Source organism: Ictalurus furcatus, chromosome 10 (genome assembly GCF_023375685.1).
Source record: "Ictalurus furcatus strain D&B chromosome 10, Billie_1.0, whole genome shotgun sequence".
In the NCBI taxonomy this organism is placed as follows: Eukaryota; Metazoa; Chordata; class Actinopteri; order Siluriformes; family Ictaluridae; genus Ictalurus; species Ictalurus furcatus.
This window is the reverse complement of record NC_071264.1, coordinates 17,183,026-17,208,360: the sequence shown is the minus strand read 5'-3', so window position 1 is coordinate 17,208,360 and position 25,335 is coordinate 17,183,026. Positions and strand designations below refer to the sequence as shown.

At 38.7% G+C, this 25,335-nt stretch overlaps 3 protein-coding genes across 5 annotated transcripts; 1 reads left to right on the top strand and 2 right to left on the bottom strand.

Annotated features, from left to right (window-relative positions):
- Positions 1–409: 409 nt before the first annotated feature.
- pak2b (p21 protein (Cdc42/Rac)-activated kinase 2b) lies at positions 410–14,852 on the bottom strand. The gene is made up of 15 exons (XM_053634985.1): positions 14,211–14,852; positions 11,431–11,722; positions 10,434–10,540; positions 8,549–8,699; positions 8,265–8,296; positions 8,051–8,167; positions 7,133–7,265; positions 6,802–6,865; positions 6,672–6,720; positions 5,627–5,739; positions 5,292–5,409; positions 4,349–4,448; positions 3,178–3,374; positions 2,896–3,033; positions 410–2,084 (listed from the first exon to the last, which is right to left on the bottom strand). Exons 2-15 carry the CDS (start codon positions 11,618–11,620, stop codon positions 1,998–2,000), a joined length of 1,596 nt encoding a protein of 531 aa, XP_053490960.1. The 5' UTR covers positions 11,621–11,722; positions 14,211–14,852; the 3' UTR covers positions 410–1,997.
- Positions 14,853–15,167: 315 nt separating this feature from the next.
- pigx (phosphatidylinositol glycan anchor biosynthesis, class X) lies at positions 15,168–21,963 on the bottom strand. Of its 2 annotated transcripts, none has more exons than XM_053634918.1 (6): positions 21,852–21,963; positions 21,559–21,640; positions 20,131–20,263; positions 18,728–18,926; positions 17,573–17,673; positions 15,168–15,807 (listed from the first exon to the last, which is right to left on the bottom strand). In XM_053634918.1, the coding sequence occupies exons 1-6, from the start codon at positions 21,913–21,915 to the stop codon at positions 15,673–15,675; spliced, it is 714 nt and encodes a 237-aa protein (XP_053490893.1). In that variant the 5' UTR covers positions 21,916–21,963; the 3' UTR covers positions 15,168–15,672. The 2 variants fall into 2 exon arrangements, with proteins under 2 accessions (XP_053490893.1, XP_053490894.1); XM_053634919.1 differs by lacking the exon at positions 21,852–21,963 and adding an exon at positions 21,721–21,842.
- cep19 (centrosomal protein 19) lies at positions 21,662–25,290 on the top strand. Of its 2 annotated transcripts, none has more exons than XM_053634921.1 (3): positions 21,662–21,752; positions 23,952–24,116; positions 24,223–25,290. In XM_053634921.1, exons 2-3 carry the CDS (start codon positions 23,987–23,989, stop codon positions 24,573–24,575), a joined length of 483 nt encoding a protein of 160 aa, XP_053490896.1. In that variant the 5' UTR covers positions 21,662–21,752; positions 23,952–23,986; the 3' UTR covers positions 24,576–25,290. The 2 variants fall into 2 exon arrangements, with proteins under 2 accessions (XP_053490896.1, XP_053490895.1); XM_053634920.1 differs by lacking the exon at positions 21,662–21,752 and adding an exon at positions 21,900–22,359.
- Positions 25,291–25,335: the final 45 nt, after the last annotated feature.

Genomic DNA, 25,335 nt, shown 5'->3' with positions numbered 1-25,335 from the left:
TTGTTGCCTTCTTGAGAATCAGTGAATGTTTTCACATTATATAATAGTTGTGTACGAGTCCCTCAGTTGTCCTCAGTGTGAAAAGATGGATCTCAGCATCATATAGTCACTGTTGGAAAGGTGTCAAATATGCAGAAGATGCTGGAAAAGCAAAGAATGTGCAGGACCTGGAGGATTTCTCTGAAGAACAGTGGGCAGTTTCATCAATCAAGGGACTCATGAGCAACTATCACAAAACAAAAAACAGTTGTGGATCATCCAGGCAAGGACACACAGTATTAAGAATCAAGCATGTGTAAACTTTTGAACTGGTTCATTTGAGTAAATTAAGTTATGATGTATTGTGGACCATATGTAAACGTCTGTTATGTGAAATAGCTTCTTTAGGGCAGTATTGAATCACAGTATAGTATCTGATCATGCTTTAATTTGAGGGTATTTACATCTAAAACAGGTGAGGAATTACAACATTTTTATGTGTCATACACACTTTAACACAGATGCATCTAGCTCCTGCAGGGTGTTCATGATCTGGCCAATTGTTGTGAAGGGGTTTTCATCATCAGGCAAAGGATTCCTCGTGCATCGATCACAACTATTGCCCGTGGTTAGTTGGTGTTTCTGAGCTCACCAACATGTTCGTTCTTTCTTTCTTTTTAAGAATGTATCAAATAGTGTATTTAGCCATGCCTAAACTCTGATGGGTTTGTTTTGATTTTTTAAAATGCTGTAATTTGTACATTGTTCACCTGATTTGCATGTATAAACAATGAAATTAAACCGGCAAGTCTGGCCTTTGAGCTTCTACTCATTATTTAATTTCAATCCCTATGTACTGTGGTAGACAACTTTAAAAAAAAAACAAAAAAAAAAACACAACACAATAACATCAACAATTGGATGCAGGCATGACTAAAATAAGGCTGCCACCACCAAACTGCACATTTTCTATAATGAATCATCTTTGCTAATGATGATATAAAACTACACACCCTGAGCTGAAATTTGCAGAAATTGCCTGTGATTCATAATGATAATTTAGCAATTAACCCACACTGTATCTAGACACTTAATTGACTGTATTTGCTCAAATATGGCACTTGATTGAGTACAAGTGAGTTTCAGGCAATTCATTTCAGATATTATCAGAAACCTGGGGCTGTTTGGCAGCCTTTAAGGACATTTTTTTTTTTTTTTTTAAATTGCAGAATCGAGTTTGCATAAGCCATAAAAATATCCATTCTGGCATTTAACATGACAACTTCACAGCTGTAATCTTGTAATAAAATGTTAGTTACTACAAAAACACTCATTTATACAAACATGTAGTCTAAAATACTTGGTGGAGCAGTTACTGTGGTTCTTTAACATACACAACATATGCCATCTGTGTCATTAATGTTTACATGTTGTTATAGAGTTCCAGAAACTGGTCAATTCTTACATCCGTTCATGGTTGAAGACGAAATGACACCAGGTAACAAATCAAATCAATCGCCCAGTGATAATGCTGGTTTTACTCATCCCAGCTACATTTTTAAGGAAAATGAGTTTTAAAAAAAAAACAAAACAAAACAGGCACAAGTTTTTGTAGCTTATTACTTTCTATAAAAATGAAATCACTAAGAAAACATGTCAAAGACACTTTAAATACTTCTCCCCTTAAGGACAAAAATCTACTGCACAATAGTCGAGAAGAACGGACACTGAGGAAAAAAACACTGATGAAATACCGTGCAGTATAAAATATTATCGAAAAGGCTACAGTAGAACAGACGAGGAGACGAGACATTTAAGATGCCGCCTCATCCCCACCCACCCATCCACCCACCGCCGAGAGGAATCCCACCAGTATAAAAGCGCTGTTGAAATGCTTGTAGAAACTTTGTTTTGGCAATACTAGCTGGCCAGGTGGCACAGCGGCAAGAGACATGGCATAGGAGTCGGAGTCCGTTCAACATGCTGGGTTTCTCAGCATGACTCATCCAGGAAGGATGCTAGCGGTTGTTCTTCATGGCATCCTTGGCAGCCAGAATGAGTGGTGTGAGACTGGACAGAGGCTTCGCCAACTTCAGGAAAGGATGCTAGGGGATGGGGTGGAGAAAACAGAGTCATCAAGTCAATGTTTAATGGTCATGCTACCATGCTTTTATCATAGACCAAAACAAGTAGTGTAACTTCAGCAGTTATGAGAAAGGTTATTAAAAGGTGAACTGTTAGTAGAAGTGATCAGCCAAACAAAAGCTTCTCATAAGGTAAAACAATGATTTGGCATGAACTCATTTAATGACTTCATTAGAAGCATATACATTATATAGCTAAAGTTTGTGGACACCTGACCATCACAACTGATGGTGTTTATTTAATTTAAAAAAAAAAAAAAAAAAAACCACACACCTTACTCTAGCTCTTACAGCTCTACTCTGATCACTTTGCTTCTCTAGAACTCTATAAACTATAAATCTTGTATGGTAGCACTACTTGTATTGTTCACCACTTGATGTATCGCTTTGCTTGTATTTCCTCATTTGTAAGTCACTTTGGATAAACGTGTCTGCTAAATGAATAAATGTAAGTGTAAAATGTAAACAGTTCGTCCCCAAACGGTTGCAACAAAGTTGGAATAGAAATGTCTTTGTATGCTGTAGTATTACAATTTCCCTTTACTGGAACTAAGAGGCCCTGTTCCAGGATGACAATGTGACAAAGTGAGGTCCACAAAGTAAATCAGATATATATTTTTTTTATCTAAGCAAACAAAATTTAGTGAGTTACTCAAAGCACTGTCCAGAAAATATGGTACATGTTGACATAATGAGACTTGTATACAAATAATGCTCAGTAAAATTTGTATTTAATTCCAGAAATTCAACACCATTACTCAATTTTCTTTACCTGTAAAAGGTCTTTACTGCTGCCCCTCTTTTCTACGTCCATTTCCAGACAGCGAGCTAAGAAATCCCGAAAGATGGGTGACAGTTTCTCTGGACTCTGCAACTCTGGCGTTCCATTAGTAGCAATGAGGTAAAGTGCCTGCAAACAGGAAGAAAGGTAGGATAGGTGATGAATATAAAACAGGCTTCGCAAAGGGTGTCTGAATGTATGGTTATTTTTTTAAACCCCTCTGTAGAGCCCTGTGTGTGAGGTTGGTAAAACAGGATAAAATCACAGACACACCCTCAGTGGATTCTCATTAAGGTATGGAGGCTCTCCTTCCACCATCTCAATAGCCATGATGCCAAGAGACCAGATGTCCACCTTTGGCCCATAAGCTTTGCGGGTAACAACCTCGGGGGCCATCCAGTATGGCGTGCCCACCATTGTGCTCCTCTTACTCTGCTCTGGTGTGATCTGGGCACAGAAACCGAAATCCGCTACACCATGCACAGGAGAAAAGAAATAAGAAGGAGGGGAGGAAAACAAGAGTGACTATTAATACCAGGAAAAGTGCTTGCACATTCTATATACAAAATCAGATTTTTCAGCAAAATCAGCACAAATCTGGAGCCAGTATAAATACATGCTAAAGGAAAGACACACCTGAATGACTTGCATAATAATAATAATAATAATAAATAATACATGATATTTAGCTTAGATTAAGTTTGACTTTATAATGAAATTGAGTTTTTTGCTTAAGCTCCTTTCATCAACAGTTTCCTACTTTTCCAACAATGCCTTTCGACAACCTACTGATAGTAGAGCAGTGGGATTTAGCCTTCACTTCATTTCTACCTAAAGAGAGCGATGCAGTGGCACTTGAGTTTTTTCATCTGTCCAGCTCTCCTCAGCTCTCTAACCTCCACATCTGTATGCTCTCTTCAAATAGATCAGCTTCCAAAGGTCCAACTTTCAAACTAATACCATAATCAACACCATCACCCTCGTAAACTCGGATAATTAGCTATCTGAGCAGAGTCTCTGCTTTAACTTGGTGCAAGTCCTTCATATATCTGCATTGCATTCTGGAACGTTGTGGCTTTTGTCTACCCTAATTCTATGTTGAATTTCTCATTAATACACAGTTAATGCACAAAGAACATCACTGGAAAATGGTGAGTGAGGAAAAGAAGCTCTTCCTCTTCTGTTAAATAAACCTGGTCGTTATCATTTGTGTGAGATCATTAAAAGCTTTCTCCTATCAAACACCAGTAACTGTGCTAGCAATAACACAGTCCACATGAGTCATCAAAGCAGGGCAGAACTTCTCATGGGAAAAACAAATTAGCACTGGGCTCACTAAGCACATCACAAATATTTCAATATAAACCCATTTAATGCGTTTCAGGGTAGGGGTTTCCTATAAGTGGTGGTTTCCAAGTAGGGCCCTCTGTGTGCTCCGACATACTAAGTTTAACAGAGCCATCCATTCCCAGCAGAACGTTGTCACTCTTGATGTCTCGATGAATGACCTGGTTGGCGTGAAGGAATTCTAGTGCTTGTAAACACTGCAAAAAAAATAAATAAAATCAAGGGATAAAAATTTAATCGCATAAAGCCTGGTTACAAACAGAAATAAATAAAAATTTACAAAAATAAATAAACTAGTGTCTTCTAGCAAATATGTTATAAAATATGCATGTTCATTTAAGGCTGAGTTTTAACAAATAACAAGTGACCGAAGGTTTCTTTTCCAGCAAACTTGGATGTTTAGAAATCAGCCTAATTAATCGACAAAATTGTAGACTTTCATTTTACATTATTTTCTTGTTCCTTATAATAAGCGCCTTCTAATAAATGACACAACCCATAATGACTAAATGTTTGAAGTCCCTTTAAGAGCACTAACAGAAGTATATAAAAAAAAACCCAAGTGTGAAGATGCGTAATACAGTAAATAAATGTAGTCAAAATGTCTATTCTAAAGAAATAATAATCACAAAGATGTGCATCATCTCGATCAGACTAAAAATATAAGACTGGTTTTGAGGTTGCTGAAAAACAGTATAGAATGTACGCAGAAAGTTTCTCAGAGGTGGAGGGCAAAAGAAAATGTATCATCAACGCTGCACATCTGGGTGGAAATAAAATCTGAGTAATAGTAAGGAATTTAGTAGACCTGCTCCTAGTGTAGAACAACTGACACCTGAATCAGTCAGAACTGGTAACTGTGAATTTTGGTTCAGTCTTAGTCAAGACAGAAGTGTAATGATTTTGAAAATAGGTTGGTTTAACATTAACAAGTGTCCTGTTGGTACTCCCAACACTACTTCTGACACAACATATTCACTTAAGCAGCTAATCATCAAGCGTTTCTTGAGACCACACAGGTGATTGGACATTTTCCACACCTCTCTGCAAACAGCGGCGATCTGAGCTTCGTCCATACACGTCTCAGTCACTACGTCGGTCAGTGAGCCACCAGCCAGGTACTCCATCACCACAAACAGCTCTTCCCCTACTAGAAAACTTCAGAACACACACAGTTCACATGGTTACATCACAGAGTAAGAGTACTCCGAATGAAATCATTACTGTGATGTTAAATTACAGAGCTAATATTATATTTTTAAAAAACTGTATACTGTGTACAACAAACAAGACTGACAAAATTCACCAAAGAAATCTACAACATGCAGCCAACGAACGTTAGTCTTCGATGTGACTAAAAAAAAAAAAAAGGCACCTGTCTAAGAAGTTGACAATGTTAGGGTTCTTCAGTTCCTTCATAACGAGAATTTCATTGATAATTAGCTCCTTCTTGGGTTGCTTTTGCAGGTTGATCTGCTTGATGGCCACCTACGGAAAACAAGGAAAGGAACAAGCAATATGAACAACATTGTACTTTATACATTACACTTAAAAAGCTGATGGGGTGCCATTAGTCACATCTTTAACACAATTTATTACAGGTTCAGTGACAGAATATTTCCATGCATGTCCATTTCCACCCTTAAATAAATCGTTAGCATAAAACGTAATTTGCACAATATACACCCTACAATAAATCTATTAGCAAAGACCAATTTGGCATCTGAAATTTTCTTCTTTAGTTTTGCACTGAATCTACAATGATAATGTGACCCAAAATTCTACATGGCAAAATTTTTTTAGGTGGAGGGCATGGTGGCATGGACACAGCAGGTAGCATTGCCAGCTCACAGCTCTAGGGTCCTCAGTTTAAGCAGGGGTCTGTGTAGTTTCTGTGCATGTTCTCCCCATGTTCGTGTAGGCTTTCTCTGGGTTCTCGGCTCTCTGTGCAGCTCCCAAAATCATGTAGGTCAGCAGGCTGGGTACAGTAAGTTGCCCCTCAGTGTGAATGTGTGTGTGGTGATTGTCTGGCGTTCCTGCTGGGGTGAATTATAATGCCTTGAGCTCAGTGTTCTTGGAATAGACTATGGCTCGACCATGACCCTGATCAGGATAATGCAGTTATGATGTGAGCAGGATAACGCACATCCTCACATGAAATGCTTCATGTGAGCATTTATTTCTGGGATAAAGTCTGGGCGAGGTACACTTCCATTACATTTCTGTAGCTTCAGAGCAAAACAGGCACCAAACATACCTTGTCTGACTGACTACATTTAGGATAAGTGGGAAATTTGATGTTATTGTCACACCATTTATTTAATTAAAGCCATGTAACACTGTAGGAAAGCGACTACAACAGTTTAAATATTTTATGAATATCTAAAATAATATTTTCCAATGCCAACTATTTTTATTACCTCTTGTCCTGTAGCAACATCGATGGCCGTGAACACTGTCCCTGAAGCTCTGTGAAACAGGAAATGTGTTCATGCACATATTAGCCAACACATGATCTTATTGGCACCGAGGTCTAAGAACAACGCTCACCCTTGTCCGATCTTCTCGTATCGCGTGTACTTCTTTTTAGGATCTCCAATACTGACTATGGTTCCTGCGCACAACAAAACACAGACAAACGATAAGTCTTGTGACAAACTTGCAATAAATAGCCAAGAATCAAGGATTGTGTGGCAATTCAGAAAAGAACTTCTGAAGTGTTCTGAAGGCTCGCCCGGCTCTTTCTCCCCTGCCACGCCCCCTCCCCCTCCCTTCTTCGCACAGCCATCCACGCCAATTTCAGTTACATTTTTCAAAAACATCGAGAGGTTCATGACCCTTTAAATGTGTGTGAGGTGCACATATTTGTGTGCGGTCATACTCAATTTGTCCATGATCTCCTCGTCAGACATCTTGCCCTTTTTGGGTCTTTGTTTGTCTGCAGCTTTGGATGCAACATCCCCATCTGGAGAGACTGGTGCAGGGATGGGATCAATAACTGACCGAGTGTTCACCTGAAAGAGACAGATAGAACTGGGGACATTAGCAGAAATCTAGAGATTACCAGTCTTAATTACTAGTTGGTCACTCAAAATGCTACGAAACCTGACAGTATGTCACATTATAACCAAACACAAAAGAAAAGTCACAGTATCCACCACTGATGAAGTAGTTACGAGCAAAATCTCTCTCTCACTCTCACACACACACACATAAGATGAAGACTTCAAAGCACTTCTGTAAGTTGCTCTGGATAACGGCGTCTGACAAATGCCATAAATGTATATAACTCTATAGGTGTCTATCAATTATTTACTATCCTTTTCCCCCCTCACTGAGTGTATAGTAAATGATTCAATTTATGTTTCTAACGGAAAGACTATATAATGTTCATTTGCATAAACTACTTCAGATTCCGAGATGATGAACAGCTCCAAATAAAACTGTGACTACCGTAATTCGGGTGTGGCAAAAACATGCTATAAGAAAGTCAAGGTAAAAATATAAAGAAAATAAGAATTGTAGGCATATGAAAAACACTCACGGCTATTAGACGTACAAATTGTACATGGTGGTACTGATGTCATGACCTGAACTACTGAATGTTTACATGTAGAAAAAAATCCTTGCAGTAATACATGTATAAATGATGCTAATTAATCTCATAAGGTTACAATGTAAGATAGTCAAATAAAAGCTCTGCTACTGGTGGATTTAATGTATGCTGTGATTTCAATAGATCACCTAAATCCATCTAATCAAGACACATCCATTTTCACTGTTTCCTGGCTTTTCTTACCCCCTTGGTGTGCTCTGGCCGCGGTGCCACAACAGGCGGAGGTGTCTCGTCATCGTCATCATCATCTTCAGCATTCTTGGTGTTTGGTGATGGCTGTTCTGTGCTCTTTTTAACAGGCTGTGTTTTAAAGACAAAATGTGGAATCAGCAGGTAACCCTTTGAAACAAAAAAAATAAATAAATACTTGAGGTTCTGGTGTCATTTCAAAACTTACCGAATGATCGGCCGAAGGAAATCCATCCTTCTCTAAACAAACATACAATGGGTAGAGAAAACACACAGAATAAGTCATTACTTGCTGTCAGAGAGTAATATGAGAGATAAAGTGTTTGTAATGTATTTTCTTTCACTTAATAGACCCCTAGGGTCCTCCTGTTATGCTTTGCGTGTCTAACGATTTAAAGCCACGGCTCTTAAAATTAAGACCCTGGTTATGTCAAAATAATATGTGCATAGGCCGATTATGTTGGTAATCCACAGAAGAGGTGCAGAGCTCACCTGAAGAGAAGCTGAGGTACTTCTGCCTGCCTGTGTTTCCTGTGGAGTCGTAGAACTTGAGGACATCTAACACAGCTTGAGGGTTTTTCTTCTGTTCGGACTTGGTGATGTTGGAGGTCTGCAGTAATCGTGCCCACTGCTCTGGCATTCCCTACAGGACAAAAGCACAGGGGAGGACATTAAACCATGATTCTAACTACTTTGAGAAACAGATCAGCCCTGTGCTCCAACACCTCATTGATATACATAAAAATTGGTTTGGCTGTTATACTTTTTGATTAAATGAACAAAAGAGACCACAGTCCTACCTACCAGCTTGCGAATTGTCAGGTCACCCAGACAACGCTTGGGCGAAGTGAAAGTAACCATTTTTCATGTAAAATATCAAGTTCGAATACCATCACTGCCACAGCCATCCAGGGCCAAGAGTCCACGTGAGTAAAATTGGCCATGCTCTCTGCATGGGAATAGAATACTCTCTCTCACCAGTCAATCACAGCAACTCAAGCCTAATTATTCCCTAGTCGTCGTCCCCGATTTGAAAAACGTGCCGTGTCGCTTCACGTCTAAATAAATAAATGCTTCTTTTAACAAGAGGTGAAATGAGATGTCAGTATCAGCATCAAACTGCCAGTAATGAATGAAATTTTGCAGTGCCACTCTGGGTGGCCAATCAGATGTCAGGGGTGTCCGGGGTGGCACCAGACACCCCTGACATTTGAGTGCCCACCCCGGGCGTGTCGCCAGTGCATTGCAGGATTTTTCCCAGAAACCAGGCTTTGGTAGTCTTGGCCTGAGATCTGGAATATACAATGATTAACAAGTTTCACCTTATGGACTTAAGGCATTACATTCTTCTTCAGAAAAGACTGCTATCTCAACGACCACATGAATTCCCAGTTCTGGAAGTAGCAAAACACCCCTACAGTATTACTGATGCAGACTCCTCCTTGTTTGACTGTTAGAGGGTGCTCTTTCTCACACCACACATAACGTTGATCCATGTTCCTTAACAATTACAGTTTAGCCTCATTCAAATGGCTTGTTGTGTATTTAAGTAAATTTTACAACCTGCAGAGTGGAGCAAGGTGTTTGACTATGAAGGCCATGAGTATGCTTCTCTTCCAGCTTTCAAAAGTGGCACGACAGAAAAAAATTCACCTTATCATCAGGAGATTGCGATTGTGGGTGTCTGTGTGCTCAGATAACGCTTTCTTCCTAGCGTGATACACAACATGAGCAGGAGTCATCGAAAAGATGTGGCTGGCTGGCTTTATGTATCTTGGAGACAGCACATGTTAGCCTTCACCCTCTACAATCGTTGGTTGTCATGTGATACGGAAGAGTTGGCTGGATGGATGAGAATTGGCAGATGACTAAATTGAGGGGAAAAAAAAAGATCCCACAAATGTCTGGCAGCTTTTTTCCTGGCAGGGTTGCTGCTACTCCATTACATTTAAGCCTTTGCTGTATTTTTTAGCCAGCTTGAAATTAATATGAATACGTGCATGGATGGGATTTGTACCTGCTAAACTAAAGCCACATGTTACTGTAGATTTCCAAAAGGGCTTAAAGTGTGTGTCCACAAAATTTTAAATCACACTACAGACCAGCGAGTAAATAAAAACACAGACACTGAATGGGAATTAAATGTTTACGATGTGGATTAACTAAAAATTACATGCTATTCAATAAATTCAAATGATATGTCCAATTTAGAATAAACAAGGTATGCAAATGAATGTTTGTACATATTCACAGTCTTCAGGGGTTAAATACTTTTGAGTACATGTACACTGCAGGTGGAACTAATAAAATGGAAAATTGGTGTACAACACACAAAAAAAAAAAAAAAAAAAAAAAAACAAACAACTTTTCCTCTCACCGTGAACTCCCCAGTCACAGCATCAAAGCCCACATGGATGGTGTGCTCGAAACCTGAGGGAGAAGAGATTTCCGGCCGCTCCCTGTCCCGGTCTTTCCGCCTTCCACCTAAAAGACAGTTATAATAATTTTTTTTAATGGGATCAACTCACGATTATTTAAAATAACTTATTTTCTGTCTCACTAACACAACCTGGTTCAAAAACAAACTTCAGCTGATTACTCAAAACTTGAGATGTCTCTCAGAACTCTTTCAGCTGGCGCTTGAATATTTGCTTGTATTCATTTCCTCGATTAAGTATTTGGAAGCTTCGCCTTTACCTTCCTACTCCCTGTACGAGTAAACCAATGAAGTACTGGTTTAGCAATTTTATTCGCAGCAATGTTAAACACACTGATGCTCTCTGTCTCTCATACCAAAACCCAATAACATTAGTAATCAACAACGGTCTAGAAAAATACACAAGTATGCGATTTGAGACACAATGCTAGTTAGTAAAGTGAAGGTAGATGGACTGAATTCCTACACTAGTGCAGCATATGAAGATTTAAATAACGCGTACATTATTAATTTAAATGTTGCTTTTTTAAAATGTGGCATTTATAAATATTAGCACTCAAAATCCATCTTCAGTATTTCTAATATTAATTGGTAAAATAAATTAATACATTTGAAAATCAAGTGACTCCACTTGAGGTTTGGGATTCCCTGGCTTAGTATTTGTTTAGACTTGTATATTAATGACTTTCTGTGTAATAGAGGAAAAAAAGAGCAGCAGCAGTAATAACAACAGCAACAATAATAATAAATAATATTGTTCATATGCATGGCTGAGGTCAGTTCATCTGCACCATCACCAATATACACCATTAATATATCAAGCACACAGTAAGGAACATACTTAGTGTTTTCAAGAACAAGTATTCACACTCATTTCTCTCTCTCTCTCTCTCTCTCTCTCTCTCACACACACACACACACACACACACACACAGACCTTTCTCTGCCCCTGAGAAGATGGAGATGATTTTGCTGCGAGGTTTCCTCTCTTCAGGCACAGACGGTAAGGGCTTGGAGCTGTGATTGGCCAGCAGCGTGTAGTCTTTCCCGTCACTGCTGAAGATCGTGCTGCTCATCCTTACAGGTGGAGCAGGTGGCTTATCCTCATGGTCCATGTTATCACACATGGTTCAAGAGGAAAAGTAGAACAGCGAGGAAAAAAGAGGGAAGGGTGGACCGAATCAGATCAGGAGAAATGCAGGAGCAGATAAGAAGCAGAGAAATTGGAACTGGAGAAGAGGGTGAGTGAAAGGACACACACACACACACACACAGAAGTTTAAAGAGGTGAGACATGCTCATGCACTACTTGTGTATCTTGAAAGCAGAATAAGCAAGAAGAGGTGAGAGGACTCACTTCCTCCAAGCTGCCTCCAGACTCCTCAATATACAATCATCTACCAAACATTTCTAACCAACGTGTAAAAGAATGTTCATTGTTTTCTAGTCTATATGCAGGATTACGAATAAAAAGAACCGTGATGTCCACTATTTTCTAAAATACAGTAAATCAGTAAAGAGATACGTGAGGTCCAACGACTAGCAGCTTGTACTGGAGTCATTAGTTTTAAGTCATTGTAATTTTTAAAAGAAGATACTCAGTATCAGTATTGGGCCTATACCAGCACAAAATGGTGGACAAGACGTCGGATCCTGTAACAAACAGCAAAGACTGGAATTGGATCCAATATTTCTGGAACTGGAAATGCTTACTAAAGAGACTTTTTTTCTTTTGTTAGGATGGACTTTATTATATTTATACTTTATTATATTTAAAATGTAAATGATATTTGTATCAAAGAGTTTAACTGTGAAGTGCTTCAGTTAGAAAAGCAAATAAATAAATTTAAAAAAAGCTTAGCAGTTTTCAAAGAAAACAACTTTGGACGCATGTCAGTATCGGCCGATACTCAAGGTTCCAGTATCAGTATTGGGGAGAAAAGGTGTTCTCTTGCCATCTCTAGTCATTTCACATGAGCAAAGATTTTTAGCTGGTTTAACCTAATGGTCACAGAGGGATCAGATGTCATGTGGTCACATGCATTGCTGAACAACTCCAAAAAAGGATCTCAGCGTGACTAAAACAAGGTACTTCTTTAAATCACATCAGAACCCATTTACACCTGTGCTATTAATAACAGGACCTTATTTATTTATCTGCAAGTACAGATCAGTACATTAAATGTGTATACAAACATTTTAATGGTAGGTGAAACATTTATCAAAACAAACATTTTTGGACATATAACTATGTCCTGTTAATTACACAGTTATACATACTTATCAGTTTATACCAATTTCCAAACTATTACTGATAAATTTGTGGCGTGTATGCCTACCAAGAGAATGTCTGATTTTTTTTCAGGACTTCTTTAAAGGGATTTCAGGGGCCTCCCATATAAGGGTAATTGTGGGCATGTCTATTTAAATGATCAGTGGCAAGCATGCACACTGCAGACACAAACTGGTATTTATTAAAGAATCATTAAAGAACATGTCATCGTTTTTATTCATTTAGAGTTACATTCAAGCTTGTGGAATGCCTCCAAAGCAATTTCCTGATAAGTTATAGAGCTATAAACAGTTGTAGCTTGTTATGTTACTGAGAAAGTGCAAACTCCTCTGTACTGAAGACTTTCCCGTGGTGGGAAATTTACTGTTACAAAGCACTGACACTGGAAATTCTTTCCATAACTGTTAAATAAGTACATCTTTTCTTATATGTTAAAAAAATGATTGTTAGTCTTAGATTATGTGATGTACCCACTGTACAAGTCCATGAGAATGAACTGTTACTATAGAAACAGTAACATATTAGAACAAGCACATTAACAGAACAGGTTTGTTGGTAAACGAGACCTTTTAGCTGTAATCATGTTCAACGCACGTGACTCAAAGAGGGCTTTATCTGAAGGCGCATTGTGATGATGTCACATGTCACTTCTTGGCCCAAATCTGCGATAACTTTGAAAAATTGCAATCTCCTCCGAATACTTCAGAGAGTTTGCTTGAATTTTGAGTTTATTTTTGCGAGTGCAAAACCCTTGATGGACTGAGAGGTGGTATAAGACTTTAAGACACTCAGTTATCTTAAAGTAATAATCCACTACGGTGTGAGCCGCATCACAAAACCCTGCTGTTTATTTATTATTTCTATTCTGATACAACTCTAACCTCACCCAAGTGTCTTCATCAAATCTTTATTAACGTAACACGTTTCTAGATAAATTCACATGACCATTACGATTCAGCGAAAACGCTGTTTAGCATATGACGTCATCTGGCGAGCTCTAGCGCCTTCTCAAGCATGCATGGTCTACTTTCCCCTGAAGAAGTTGGCGACAGTGCTGATGAACTCCGTGCAAACTCCGCTAACATGAACACTACACTGGGCTCAATGACCATTAGCGCTATGAGAACTAGTTACACTGTCTATTAGCGAGGCTAAATGAAGCGATTAGACTAAAGCAGTTACACTCGGTGAGGTGTTTTTGTAAACTAGGCCAGCTAGCAAGCCAGAGACGGCAACTTTAGATCCGGAGGTGATAAACTGCTGCATTAGTAATAAGCTCGCTAACTAGCTAGCTAGCCTGTTAGCCTAACTCGAATGCTGGCCCTAAAATAAAACATGCTTCGGAAAATGCAAATATCAGTGAGCTAATTTTAGTAATACTGCTTTTAAATGTTAAGCAAATTAACTGTTAGTTAGCAACTCACCTGTGCAGCTCCACTCTGCAAACTTCCACGGAACTTGGCTAATAGGCAATCCAGACCTAAAGCAGCTCCTCACTTTTTCTCCACGAAAACAAGATTCTGCTCTCTTCTGGGCAGAAAAGTCTTAAAAAAAAAAAAAAAACCTGAAATCTTGACGGTTAAGAAAAAAAAATAGAAGCCAACTTTATACACGAAACACCGAGATAACTAGTGACTTTTCACCGACCCTTTGTGATCGGCACAAGGCGAGCGACGGGGAGGTGGTTTCCTAGACCCAGAGACTTTCCTCCCCGAGTCTCGGTTCCTACCTGCCCCAACCCTTCGATGCAGCCAGCCTTGCGTTCATTTTACTCCACCCGTATTTAAACAAAGTCCTGCTTCTTTGTTCGTATTGGTGAAGATATGAGGAGTACAGGTTAATAGCCAATCCTAGAACAGAAAGCGTTAGCGTACCAGCCAATCATAGATCAGAATGCGGGATTTGTCCAAATACGAGTGGGGAAAATAATAACGAAACCTCACAACCGTTTCCGTTATTGAGGAATTCTGGGCAAACGCCAGACAAATTTAAAGACCTTCAAAACGAACACAACAATTCAAGACAAGCTATGGATTAAAAATGCGAAAGAAATAAAACAATACATAGAAGGATACAAAAATGAATAAAAAAATAAACCATGCAATAGATTTATTAAATTAAATACAAATGTAATAAAAAATTGTGCTAAGCATTAATCAGTATTATTTATCTTAGCTTCAACTTTTTTCTATTCTAAAAAAAAATAAAGTAAAGTACTCATATTCTGAGTAAAAGAGTCATACTCCAAATACTTTATTATTATTATTATTATTAATAATAATAATAATAATAATAATAATAATAATAATAATAATGAATCTTATTGTTATTAATTAAATGCCTTTTAAACTTCAAAGTGCTTTTATATATTAAAGATTAAACCATATTTATGCCGGAGGACATTAATGAAATAATCTAATAAGATTTTTTTAATGAAATATAAAGACCAATTATATATTCAGTCTTATTCTGAATGATCACATTTAAGTTATTTGAGGTGTTCCCGTTATCTGGGCTTTCTTCTTTAAGTAATATATTCCAAGGCACAAAAAAACTAAATGGTGTTTCCTCATACAGAACAATAAAACATTTTTTGACATGTGGACAAACATTACATTTTTATGCATTATGCATTTGGGTAGGAAACATACAAAAGCATTAGGTAGTGGAACACTTTAATGAAAAAAATACAACATATACAGGTCAGACAGAAGAACAGCAGGATATAGAATACTTACTGTACATAAATAATATTCTCTTCAATCCAGGAGGGTAAAAAGTCTTTCCCACAAACAGTGCTCCTTTATGTTGAACCTAGGCTTGTAACTGTACAGGTGCACAGGAGAAAATGACACCTTTTCACTTCTGACTATTAGAGTTTCAGTTTCAGAAGATGCCATGTTTCCAGACAGCCCTGAAGAGAAAAGCACTACACAGCAGAGACACCAGTGTTGTTACAGCACACACTGGGATGATCAGAGAGGAATCGCCCACTGGAAGCTTGACGCTCACACTTGGCACCTATGAGGGAGGAATCACACAAGAAGTAACGATGCTGTATTTGACTAACGGTTGTAACTTGTCATTTCTATCCACTGACTAGGAAAACCCAAAGCAAAAATACTTCAACTCTAAATTCTTACTCAGGAACTTGGGATGGTCTCCTCAACCCTGAGTTCAACAAGTGATATCCAATCAACATGGCTACTCACAGCATTAACAGTAAACAAAGTAGCACTTTTTTTTACCCTTTAATGAGTTATTTTATATATAGACTAGTATTTATTTTAAATGAATCAACATACTGACATATTTGCTTGTTAAAGCTGTAACACTGACTATACAGTTTGCTGTTTTGAGGAGGAAAGTATACATCATCCTAACAGTTAGCTGGCTAGATTGTTGCTAACAAAAGACAAACATGGAGGCATGTATTTTTTCCCCCACTTGGTAGCTTGAACTCGAGGTTGAAAATGACATCATTCCGAGCTCTGTCTTCCTACTGCTGAGCTAAGCCAAACACAGCATTAGACACCTTTTATTCAGAAAGGTATAGTTAATGATTTTAGATGGCGTTTGCTTAAGCTACTATTTTCTCTAAAGCTACCCTGTCAAAATATACATGCATGCTGACTAGGTTGCATATGAATGGCGGTGGAAGAGGAGGAGCTTTTTGAATTTACAGGCAACATGACTGACATCCAACTTGAGGCACCTCCTTGTCTAGATTGGCTGATGGTGGTGGTCCACATGGTTTGTTTGTTTTTTTACTTCCAGTTAGGGTACTTTCACACCCATTAGTCCATCATGTCTGAATCAGGAGACTTCTTTTTGCATCAGACGGTCTGTTCTTGGGCTGAATTTGCTGGGATGGCCAGTCCTGGACTAATTGGCAGTTGTTTGAAATCTGCACCATTTGTAGATGATTTTCTTACAGTGGAATGATGTATTTCAAATAATTTGGAGATCTTTTTAAATCCCTTGTCAGACTCATAGGCATCCACGACCTTTTTTTCTGAAGGCCTTACAACACTCTTTAGATCTTGGCATGATGACACCACACACCTCAATAGCAAAGGGAACACCAGACACTAGATATGAGAGAGGTATAAATAACACAGGTTCCACCTGCACTCACTAAGCAGGGTCTCATCACTGGCACCCAATCTTCAACCCCTATTTCTAATTTTATGGATTTGAAGGTGTGAAACTTACTTTTTCCATGTGATTGATCAGGTTTTTGTTAATTTAAATTGTGAATATTACTACAAAAGGTCAATTTTGTGTGTTATTTGATCGAGATGATCACCTTCATTAATAGGCACTGTTTCAAAGAGGATCAAATGTCTGCTTGTCTAAATATGTCAAAAGAGCCAACAATAAAATTAAAAAAATTTAATTTTTGAGCTTGTGTACACATACATGGCTGTATGTGTACATGAGCTCAAATGCCATCCATCCATACATTTTCTGTAATGTTTATCCTACACAGAGTCATGGGGAGCCTGGAGTCTATCCTAGGGGACTCAGGGCACAAGGCAGAGGACCAATCCATTGCAGGGCATAATTGTGCCCATCAGTTCCAGTGAAGCAGGTGTGTGCAGAATACTAAATCATAATATATGTTGCTTTGAAACAGACCCAAATCACAAGATACTGAAATCAGTGAATCACTGCTTTTAATAGATCTTACAAACATCAGATCATTCATGCGCATCATATTGTCTCGGAAGGAGACCTACACCCCTAAAGATCAGTGTTGTTTCCTCAAGAACTCTCTTATTACCTGTAATCCATGGACCTCCAGCCATGAGCACAAACTCTGGTTCTGAATTGTGCAAGGAGCATCAACCACCCTGTGAGGTATTCCAGGGTTTACAGTGTCACCTAGCACAGAAAGGACAGATATATTATTTGTAATGCAGAGCTAAATGTCTAAATGTCCACTGCACGCACCATGAATACCTCCCTCCACTCCCTTCTCCAGAGCCTCGTTGCTTCAGGGATGTCTCTCTACAATCAGTCCCTCCAGGATTTTACTATCGCAAAAATGTAACGCAAAAATCAAGTGAACTCCACAATATTCGAAGGAGCTTTCAATTTTTCAAAATTAGTGCTGATTTCCACAGATTTGGCCAAGACATGTCATGTGACGTCATCCTGACATGCATTCAGCCAAAGCCCTCTTTCATTCACATGCATCGAACAGGAGTACAGCTAAAAGGTCTCGTTTACCAACAAACATTACTGCAAAAGATCATGCAAAACAATTTAGTGCTATTGTAATTTGGTAGTAGTTTTCCACAAAAAAGCTATTAAAAAAAAAAAAACTCTGCATGTTGCATCGCAAATTTTGATTAAAACCCCTGCAAAATCAAGCATTTTTGGCCACAACAATCACAAAAAAAAAATTCAGCAAAATCCTGTACGAACTGTACAACGCAGGACATGAACGAATAATGAAATCAGATAATTTGTCTTCTTGTTCAAGTAGGCTACTCTTTTAAACTAGTTCTAAAAAGGCAAGGAGTTAAATATTTTATGAAATTAAAATATCCCTTATTGATATTTGTCTATTTATAGCATTATCCAGTGACTTGCATTCCTACTCAAATGTGCTGAAAAAATGAAGTACTCATCTATGAATACAGAGATGAAGAGAAAAGAGGAAGGTTGTGACCATAATTCATTTTTTGTCATCCAGATGGAACTATACAGTCTGTAAGCAGTACAACGCAAAATGATGCAATTGAATACGGTGTCTTTTGTCCGATTTGTCACCGTTACATGTAATTTGCATAAAGCCCAGCTTCCACAACACCTCTCATATTTTTTTCACTTCAACCATTAGAAATGAACCGGAGCGAAATTACAGTTATCAAATTTGCCTGCAATGGACACATACCATAAGAATTTCTATCAGTGTTTTGTTTTCACCCACAGTGTTCTGAACGAAGCAGTAGTCTTGGTGGTTCGATGATTACTCGTTCCCATCCTCCTGAACTGGATGCCTTGTGGTACCGGCCATGGACAGGAACTGCTGCCTGTAGAGGCTCAGGAGGACTGAGAAAGACCAGTGCAGAGAAAGCAGAAGAAACGTGGGCCGGGGCCTCGAGATCTAAAGCTGAATCGAGAAGCACCTGTCACATACAGACATATCTATTAATTATGCATGCTGATTTCCTTTTATGTGCTATTCAAACTGTTGGAGAGAAATAAAAATTGGTGTAAAGCCTTAGAGAATATTCTTATTTATTTATTTATTTATTTTTTATTAACCTTTTTAGTCTTGTGGACACAATATGCTGTACTGAATAGCTGCTGACATTCACATGTGTATGCCAGAATCCTCATTTGAAGTAAACTGGGTGGGGCTAATACTGAACAGTGAACAGTGGATAACTTCAACAATATAGACTTCACGTGAAAACCTGTGCATTTTTTGACAATGTAGTACATGATTATAAATAAATAAATCCCTTCTATAATCACACTATCTGGTGTCATCCAGATGAGGATGCGTTCCCTTTTGAGTCTGGTTCCTCTTGAGGTTTCTTCCTCATATCATCCACCGTCGCCTCTGGCTTGCTCATCAGGAATAAATTCATACATTTAAAATTTATATCCTGAATGCATTTATTTCTGTAAAGCTGCTTTGTTACAATGTCCAAGTTCTATTCAAATAAAAAATCAATTGAACTGAATATTGGTTAAAGCTTTCATAAGCTTCATCTTCACCAATCACATTACTTTTAGCAAAACTATACCTAGTAAGTTTGCTAACTCTATAACTGGACAGGTCAATACATGGCATTCTGCTTGAGAGGCAAAGGATGCTGGAAGTCTTGAATAGAAGGATGTCAATCAAAACATGCTCATTAGAATATTAGGGAGGGCCACACCCACATTCTGCTGGTGTTTCTATCTTTTTTGTTTTATTTCAACCTTGTATAATACTAAGGCTTGGTGTTATAAAACCATTTTTAATATTTTACACGTACTCCCTGGGACGTTAACATCCCTGTCATCGCATTTATTTTATAAATGACAAATTCAAGCATTCTGCATGTGTATTCCCAATAATCAGAACAACATTACATAACATCACACAACAGTGCTATGCTGTAGAGCAAAGCTTCCCAATAGCGTCCCTTGTTTTGCTGTGTTCCAGGTTTGAACACACCTGAGATAGGTAATCATTGAACCACAGACTTTATCAATTGGCTCATGTGTGTCTGAAGCTGTAACAGAATAAAAAACAGCGACTGACAGGAAGTTCATAAACATTGGATTAATTGCCTCTGCACTCTGACAAATTAAAAAAAGATTATAAACCATTATCACCTGTAATCCCATTTCCTCCCTCAGATCTGCAAGCTGATACTGATCCATGTAAACTCCATTAGGCAATCTGTGAAGAAGCAGAGTCTTGACAGGATGTGATGTAGGCTCATGTCGAACCTCATAAACAAGGTCTCTGAAAAATGCAGAGTAATACTTCTGTAATCCAATAATTTCCACAAGGATCAGTTAAATATGCTTTCCGACTGTCTATCGAACAGATAAACAGTCTAATAATATAGTACTGATATCATGATAATTATATCACAACACATTATCATCATATCACATGTATCGTCAGTACTGTTAAAACACCGACCACCAACCCTACTGACACTCACTGTAACGACCTGCTGATTGGATGCTTACATGCTTTTAGTTTCCCCACATTTGTGTTAAATAATGTATTGTGTATTGTGAAAATGCCTTCACAGACAGACAATGTAATCAGTTTTATGACACAGCAAATGTTGTGGGTGGGACGTTGATGCATTGGGCTGCAGTGCCATCTCACATCTCCATGGTCCCCTGTTAGAGCACGCGTTACTGTCTGTGTGGAGTTTCACATGTCCATGTGGGTTTCTTCCGGGTTCTCCACTTTTCTCCCATTTACCAAAAACATGCCAGTAGGTGGACTGTTGACTTTTCATGTGAAAACTGCAATCAATTTCCTGGTTACACAATTGCACTTTCTGACCCTGTATTACACATTTGTAGAAAGGATTTATTTATTTATTTATTTATAATGGCACTATCGGTTGTCACCCAGATGAGTATCGGTTCCCTTTTGAGTCTGGTGCCTCTCAAGATTTCTTCCTCATATCATCTCAGGGAATTTTTCCTTGCCACCGTCACCTCTGGCTTGCTCATTAGGGATAAATTCATACATTTAAAATATATATCCTGAATTTATAGATTTCTGTAAAGCTTCTTTGGGACAATGTCCACTGTTAAAAGCACTATACAAATCAACTGAATTGAATTGAATAAAATTGCCGTAGGTGTGAATAAATGCATGTGAGACACTGTGATGGACTGGCGTCCCATTCAGAGTGTTTTCCCACAGCGTTCCCAGGACAAGCTATGGATCCACCGCAACCCTGACCAGGATAAAGGGCTTACCGAAGATGGGCAGACGGACAGATGAATGAATGACTGACTGAAAATATATGTTGTGTTCACTTATGCCTGTTTCTTACCTACATGTTTCAATGTTAAATCATTCTTAAACTTAAAGTGGAACAAAAAAACTTGAAATTTATGTTTAAACTCAATCTATAACGTACATTGAACATAAAACAGAGATAATCAAATTAAAACATCCTTGTTTCCCAATGGAAGAAGTTAATAAATAGAATAGTAACAGAACACAGCTGAAATATTTCCTATAACTTTGATGACAGACTTCACGTCACCTGTCGCGTTGTTTACCTGTGGAAGCCTTGTTTAGTAAGCTTCATCGACATGACCACTGACTCAAGCCAGGAGGACGTAAAACCACAACCGACACCATCTGAAACAAACAGGGAAAACAATCAAATAAGAACCTGAGCAACAAAGAGTACTTTAACTCGGGAAGCAAAATAAACCAACCAGCTAGCTGTAACACTACGGTGGACAACAACGTAAGGTTTTTTTGTTCGTACGTTTGTTTTGAGATATTTGTCTTACACTTTTTTAAATTTTCTTTCTATCATAACTTACACCTGTAACAAGGTCGTTACCTTCCTGTGAAGCTCCACAAAATATAAAACATAACCCAATTACTACAAAATATAAACTGAGCATGGTCGACTCATGTCATTGGCACTGGGTTTATCCCTAATTCTTACACGGTCCCTATACAGGCGCACTAAATAGGCTCCAACTATATGCAGTGCATATTTAGGGAAGACAGATTTGCGATGCACAAGGTATAAATTGCATTAGCCGACTAGTTCACGATGATTTATACTCTTATATTCTTATAATTATAATTATGTCATGTGTTAAACATCTCGTCCATTCTTTTACACTCTAACTAGTGCACTACATGTCAGATAAGGAGTGATTTGGGATTTGGCCGTTATCGGTGGTCTGTTTCCGTATTCTGTCACTGGTGACCGATAGATGGCGCTAATTCAATAATTAGTTATATCCACATAGGGGAAGAAGACGCTCAGCAGCCGCGGTGTGGGTGCCTTGCTGTGTTCGGATAAATTGCGTTAGGATTACTCTTCATAACACCTATAGGTATGCAAAAGGAAAAAAATCCAGCATTATTTTAAGAATTTTGATTTGGCTAGTTAGCTTCCAGGTGTAGCATCAAGGGGTGTTTCATCTAATGCTATTGATTACTCTATTGCGATGGCAACAGCTAACACATCACATAAGCCGAACAGCCAGGTTGCGTCCTGCAAACCTTTTCTGCTTTATTTATTAACTAGTAATCCAGGATACTTTATTGCACTTAGCAATTTATAACAGATCATGAGAAAAATTAAACACAACTGATTGCAAATATAATGTCTAAACAGAGTAAAGTTTGAGTTTAGCATAAAAGCGAAATTGAATATTTAGGAGACTAATTTCCAAACTCTTTCTTACTCCGTTTACAGCGAATAGAGCATATTTTTTTATCCAGAGTTTTATTTAGCTATGTTTCACACATTACACCAAATATGACAACCTCAAGAAGCCCAAAGAACTTTTCTACAAAGACCAGTTGCAGTCTATACAATTTCATACATTTCACAGAAGAGACAGGAAAGAGAGCAGATATTCTCTGTAGAGATCGGGAATGTTCAGGAAAGCGCCGTTCACCAACTAGTCCACACTTTGCGCTGGGTTTTAAATACAAGTTGAAAGCTCTTTCCCTTCCCCTTTCCTTTTTTACGGTGGCCGTGAAGTGCAAAACACATTAACAGATCAGAAAACAAATAATAAATCCGAAAACACATATAATGTGATTGAGGTGTTTACATGAGTCGCTTTTAGAATACTCCTTTCATGTTCCCGTTTCACATGTTATAGAACATAATTAGATTAACGGCACACGTCATTACGTCACTGCGCCACGCCGTCCGACGTCCCTCCAGAATTTCACGTTTTAACATACAGTTCGTCTTCGTTAAGGTACCGTATACAGTTTTGGGTGTTTTTATTTTTAATTTTACGAACGCTTCCAGTGCGGTTAATTATTTGTCGTGCTATACGTGCTAATAGAGACTGCTTGAAGCCGTGGGCTGCGTCCCAAACCGCGTACTTACCGTCTGTATAGTAGCCGAGTTAAATGTATTTCTCGTACTACAGGCCTATAGTAGTTAAGTGCGCGGTTTGGGACGCAGCCGTGCCCTTTTTTTTTTGCCGTAAAACGGTTGAGCACTGCCGTGTGTGATCGTGTCCTGTCGTAAAATACGGTGAAAACTCTCACACGACGTTAATAATGTGATTAAGGTGTTTACATGTCTGTAATACATGTCGATGATGCGACTAAAACAGGAGTACTCCACATGTCTTAATTCGATTTGTGTTTACTTCGAGTATGACCTTAATCAGATTAAGGTAATTAAAAATTGCTGTTTACATGGTAGTTTCTTAATCAGAGTATCGTCTTAATCGGGTTAATAGTGGATTATTGTTGTCCATGTAAACGCACTGAATGTGTTTTGCACTTCACGGCCACCGTACATTTCCCTCTCCCCTTCTTTTAGTTGAAAGTTCAGAGCCAACTTGCATAAATCATTCTTCTTTCTTTCAGGGGGTGGAAGCATTTTATGGAGAGTCTGGGGACTTAATAATTAATTGCATTTGACCAAGAGACTTATTCTCTCCTCTTATAACAGGTGACTAAAAAAGTATAGAGTGGTGGGCATTCATCATGGCTATAATAGCCAAACGATGTGGGATTAAGTTTGATCCACCTTCAGTCATTCTTATATATGAAGATGAACATACAAGCAAGTTGCGTAAAAGAGTAATGCCAGTGAGGAGCTTTTCACAGTTCTCAGGTAACAGACTATCTTTCTTATATTTGCTAACTCTGTTGGTTAAATATGATGGAGTGATTTATCTGGATTAAAAATGAAAATGTCTGCTTTTGACTCACTCCTTCAGACTGCAGCAGGGCTGCGGAGAGACTAAAGCTTCATCCCCGTCACGGACATTACCTGGATTTGGTGTCAGTGGAGCAGCTGGTGAGGTTACACACGGTGCTCCGGGATCACTTGCGAGGTCTCAGCGTGGAGGAGAGTCTGAGAGAACAGCATTGCTCTCGCACACACGAGGAAGATCTCAACAAGCTCAGTGATGAAGAGCTGAACCGCCGCAAAGCGCAAATGGACGTACTGTTCGAGCTCAACCGGCGCCGCAAAGACGACCCGGACTTTGTATACGACCTCGAGGTGGAGTTTCCTGAAAACAGCGTACGGGAAACCTGCAGCTGGGACCAATCAGATGAAGAGTTTTGAGGAGCAGGTAGTGTTGCCACCTCACAGATCAAGGGTACCTGGTTCCATCCTGAGTTCGACTTACTGTCTGTGTGAAGTTTCACATGTTCTCCACGTGTCTGTGTGGGTTTCCTCAGGGTTCTCCGGTTTCCTCCCAAAACATGCCAGAAGGTGGATAGGCTATTGTATCCACGCATCCCTTTTCTATACAGGTTATCCTACACAGGTTCGTGGGGAGTGAGGTTGGGGACACCCTGTATGAGGTGCCAACACATCACAGGGCACAATCACACACCCATTCACACACTATGGACAATTTGTAAACCCCAATCATCCTACATGTCTTTGGACTGGGGGAGGAAACTGGAGTACCTGGAGGAAACCCCCAAAGCACAGGGAGAACATGCAAACTCACACAGGGCGGAGGCAGGAATCGAACCTCCAACCCCAGAAGTGTGAGGGGAAATGTGCTAACATATATATGTATATGTACAGTATATATAAACCAACATCTTAAGATCTATTCCATGTATCTATGTTAAATATCTGAACAAATATCACAGTAGAGTAAAACTGGATAATTTGATTGTCACACTTCAAATTCTGAATGACGGCACTTCAGTATTTTTTCAGTGTATGTCTGCAGGCAGGACCATGCAAAAACTCCATACTTCCATGGATCTCGGAATAAAATGAGACATTTTAGGTAGTACAACAGATTCTTTTGTGCCAGCTCTTTTAAAAACTATTAAAGACCATGTTTTTTTTCTACTGAATAACA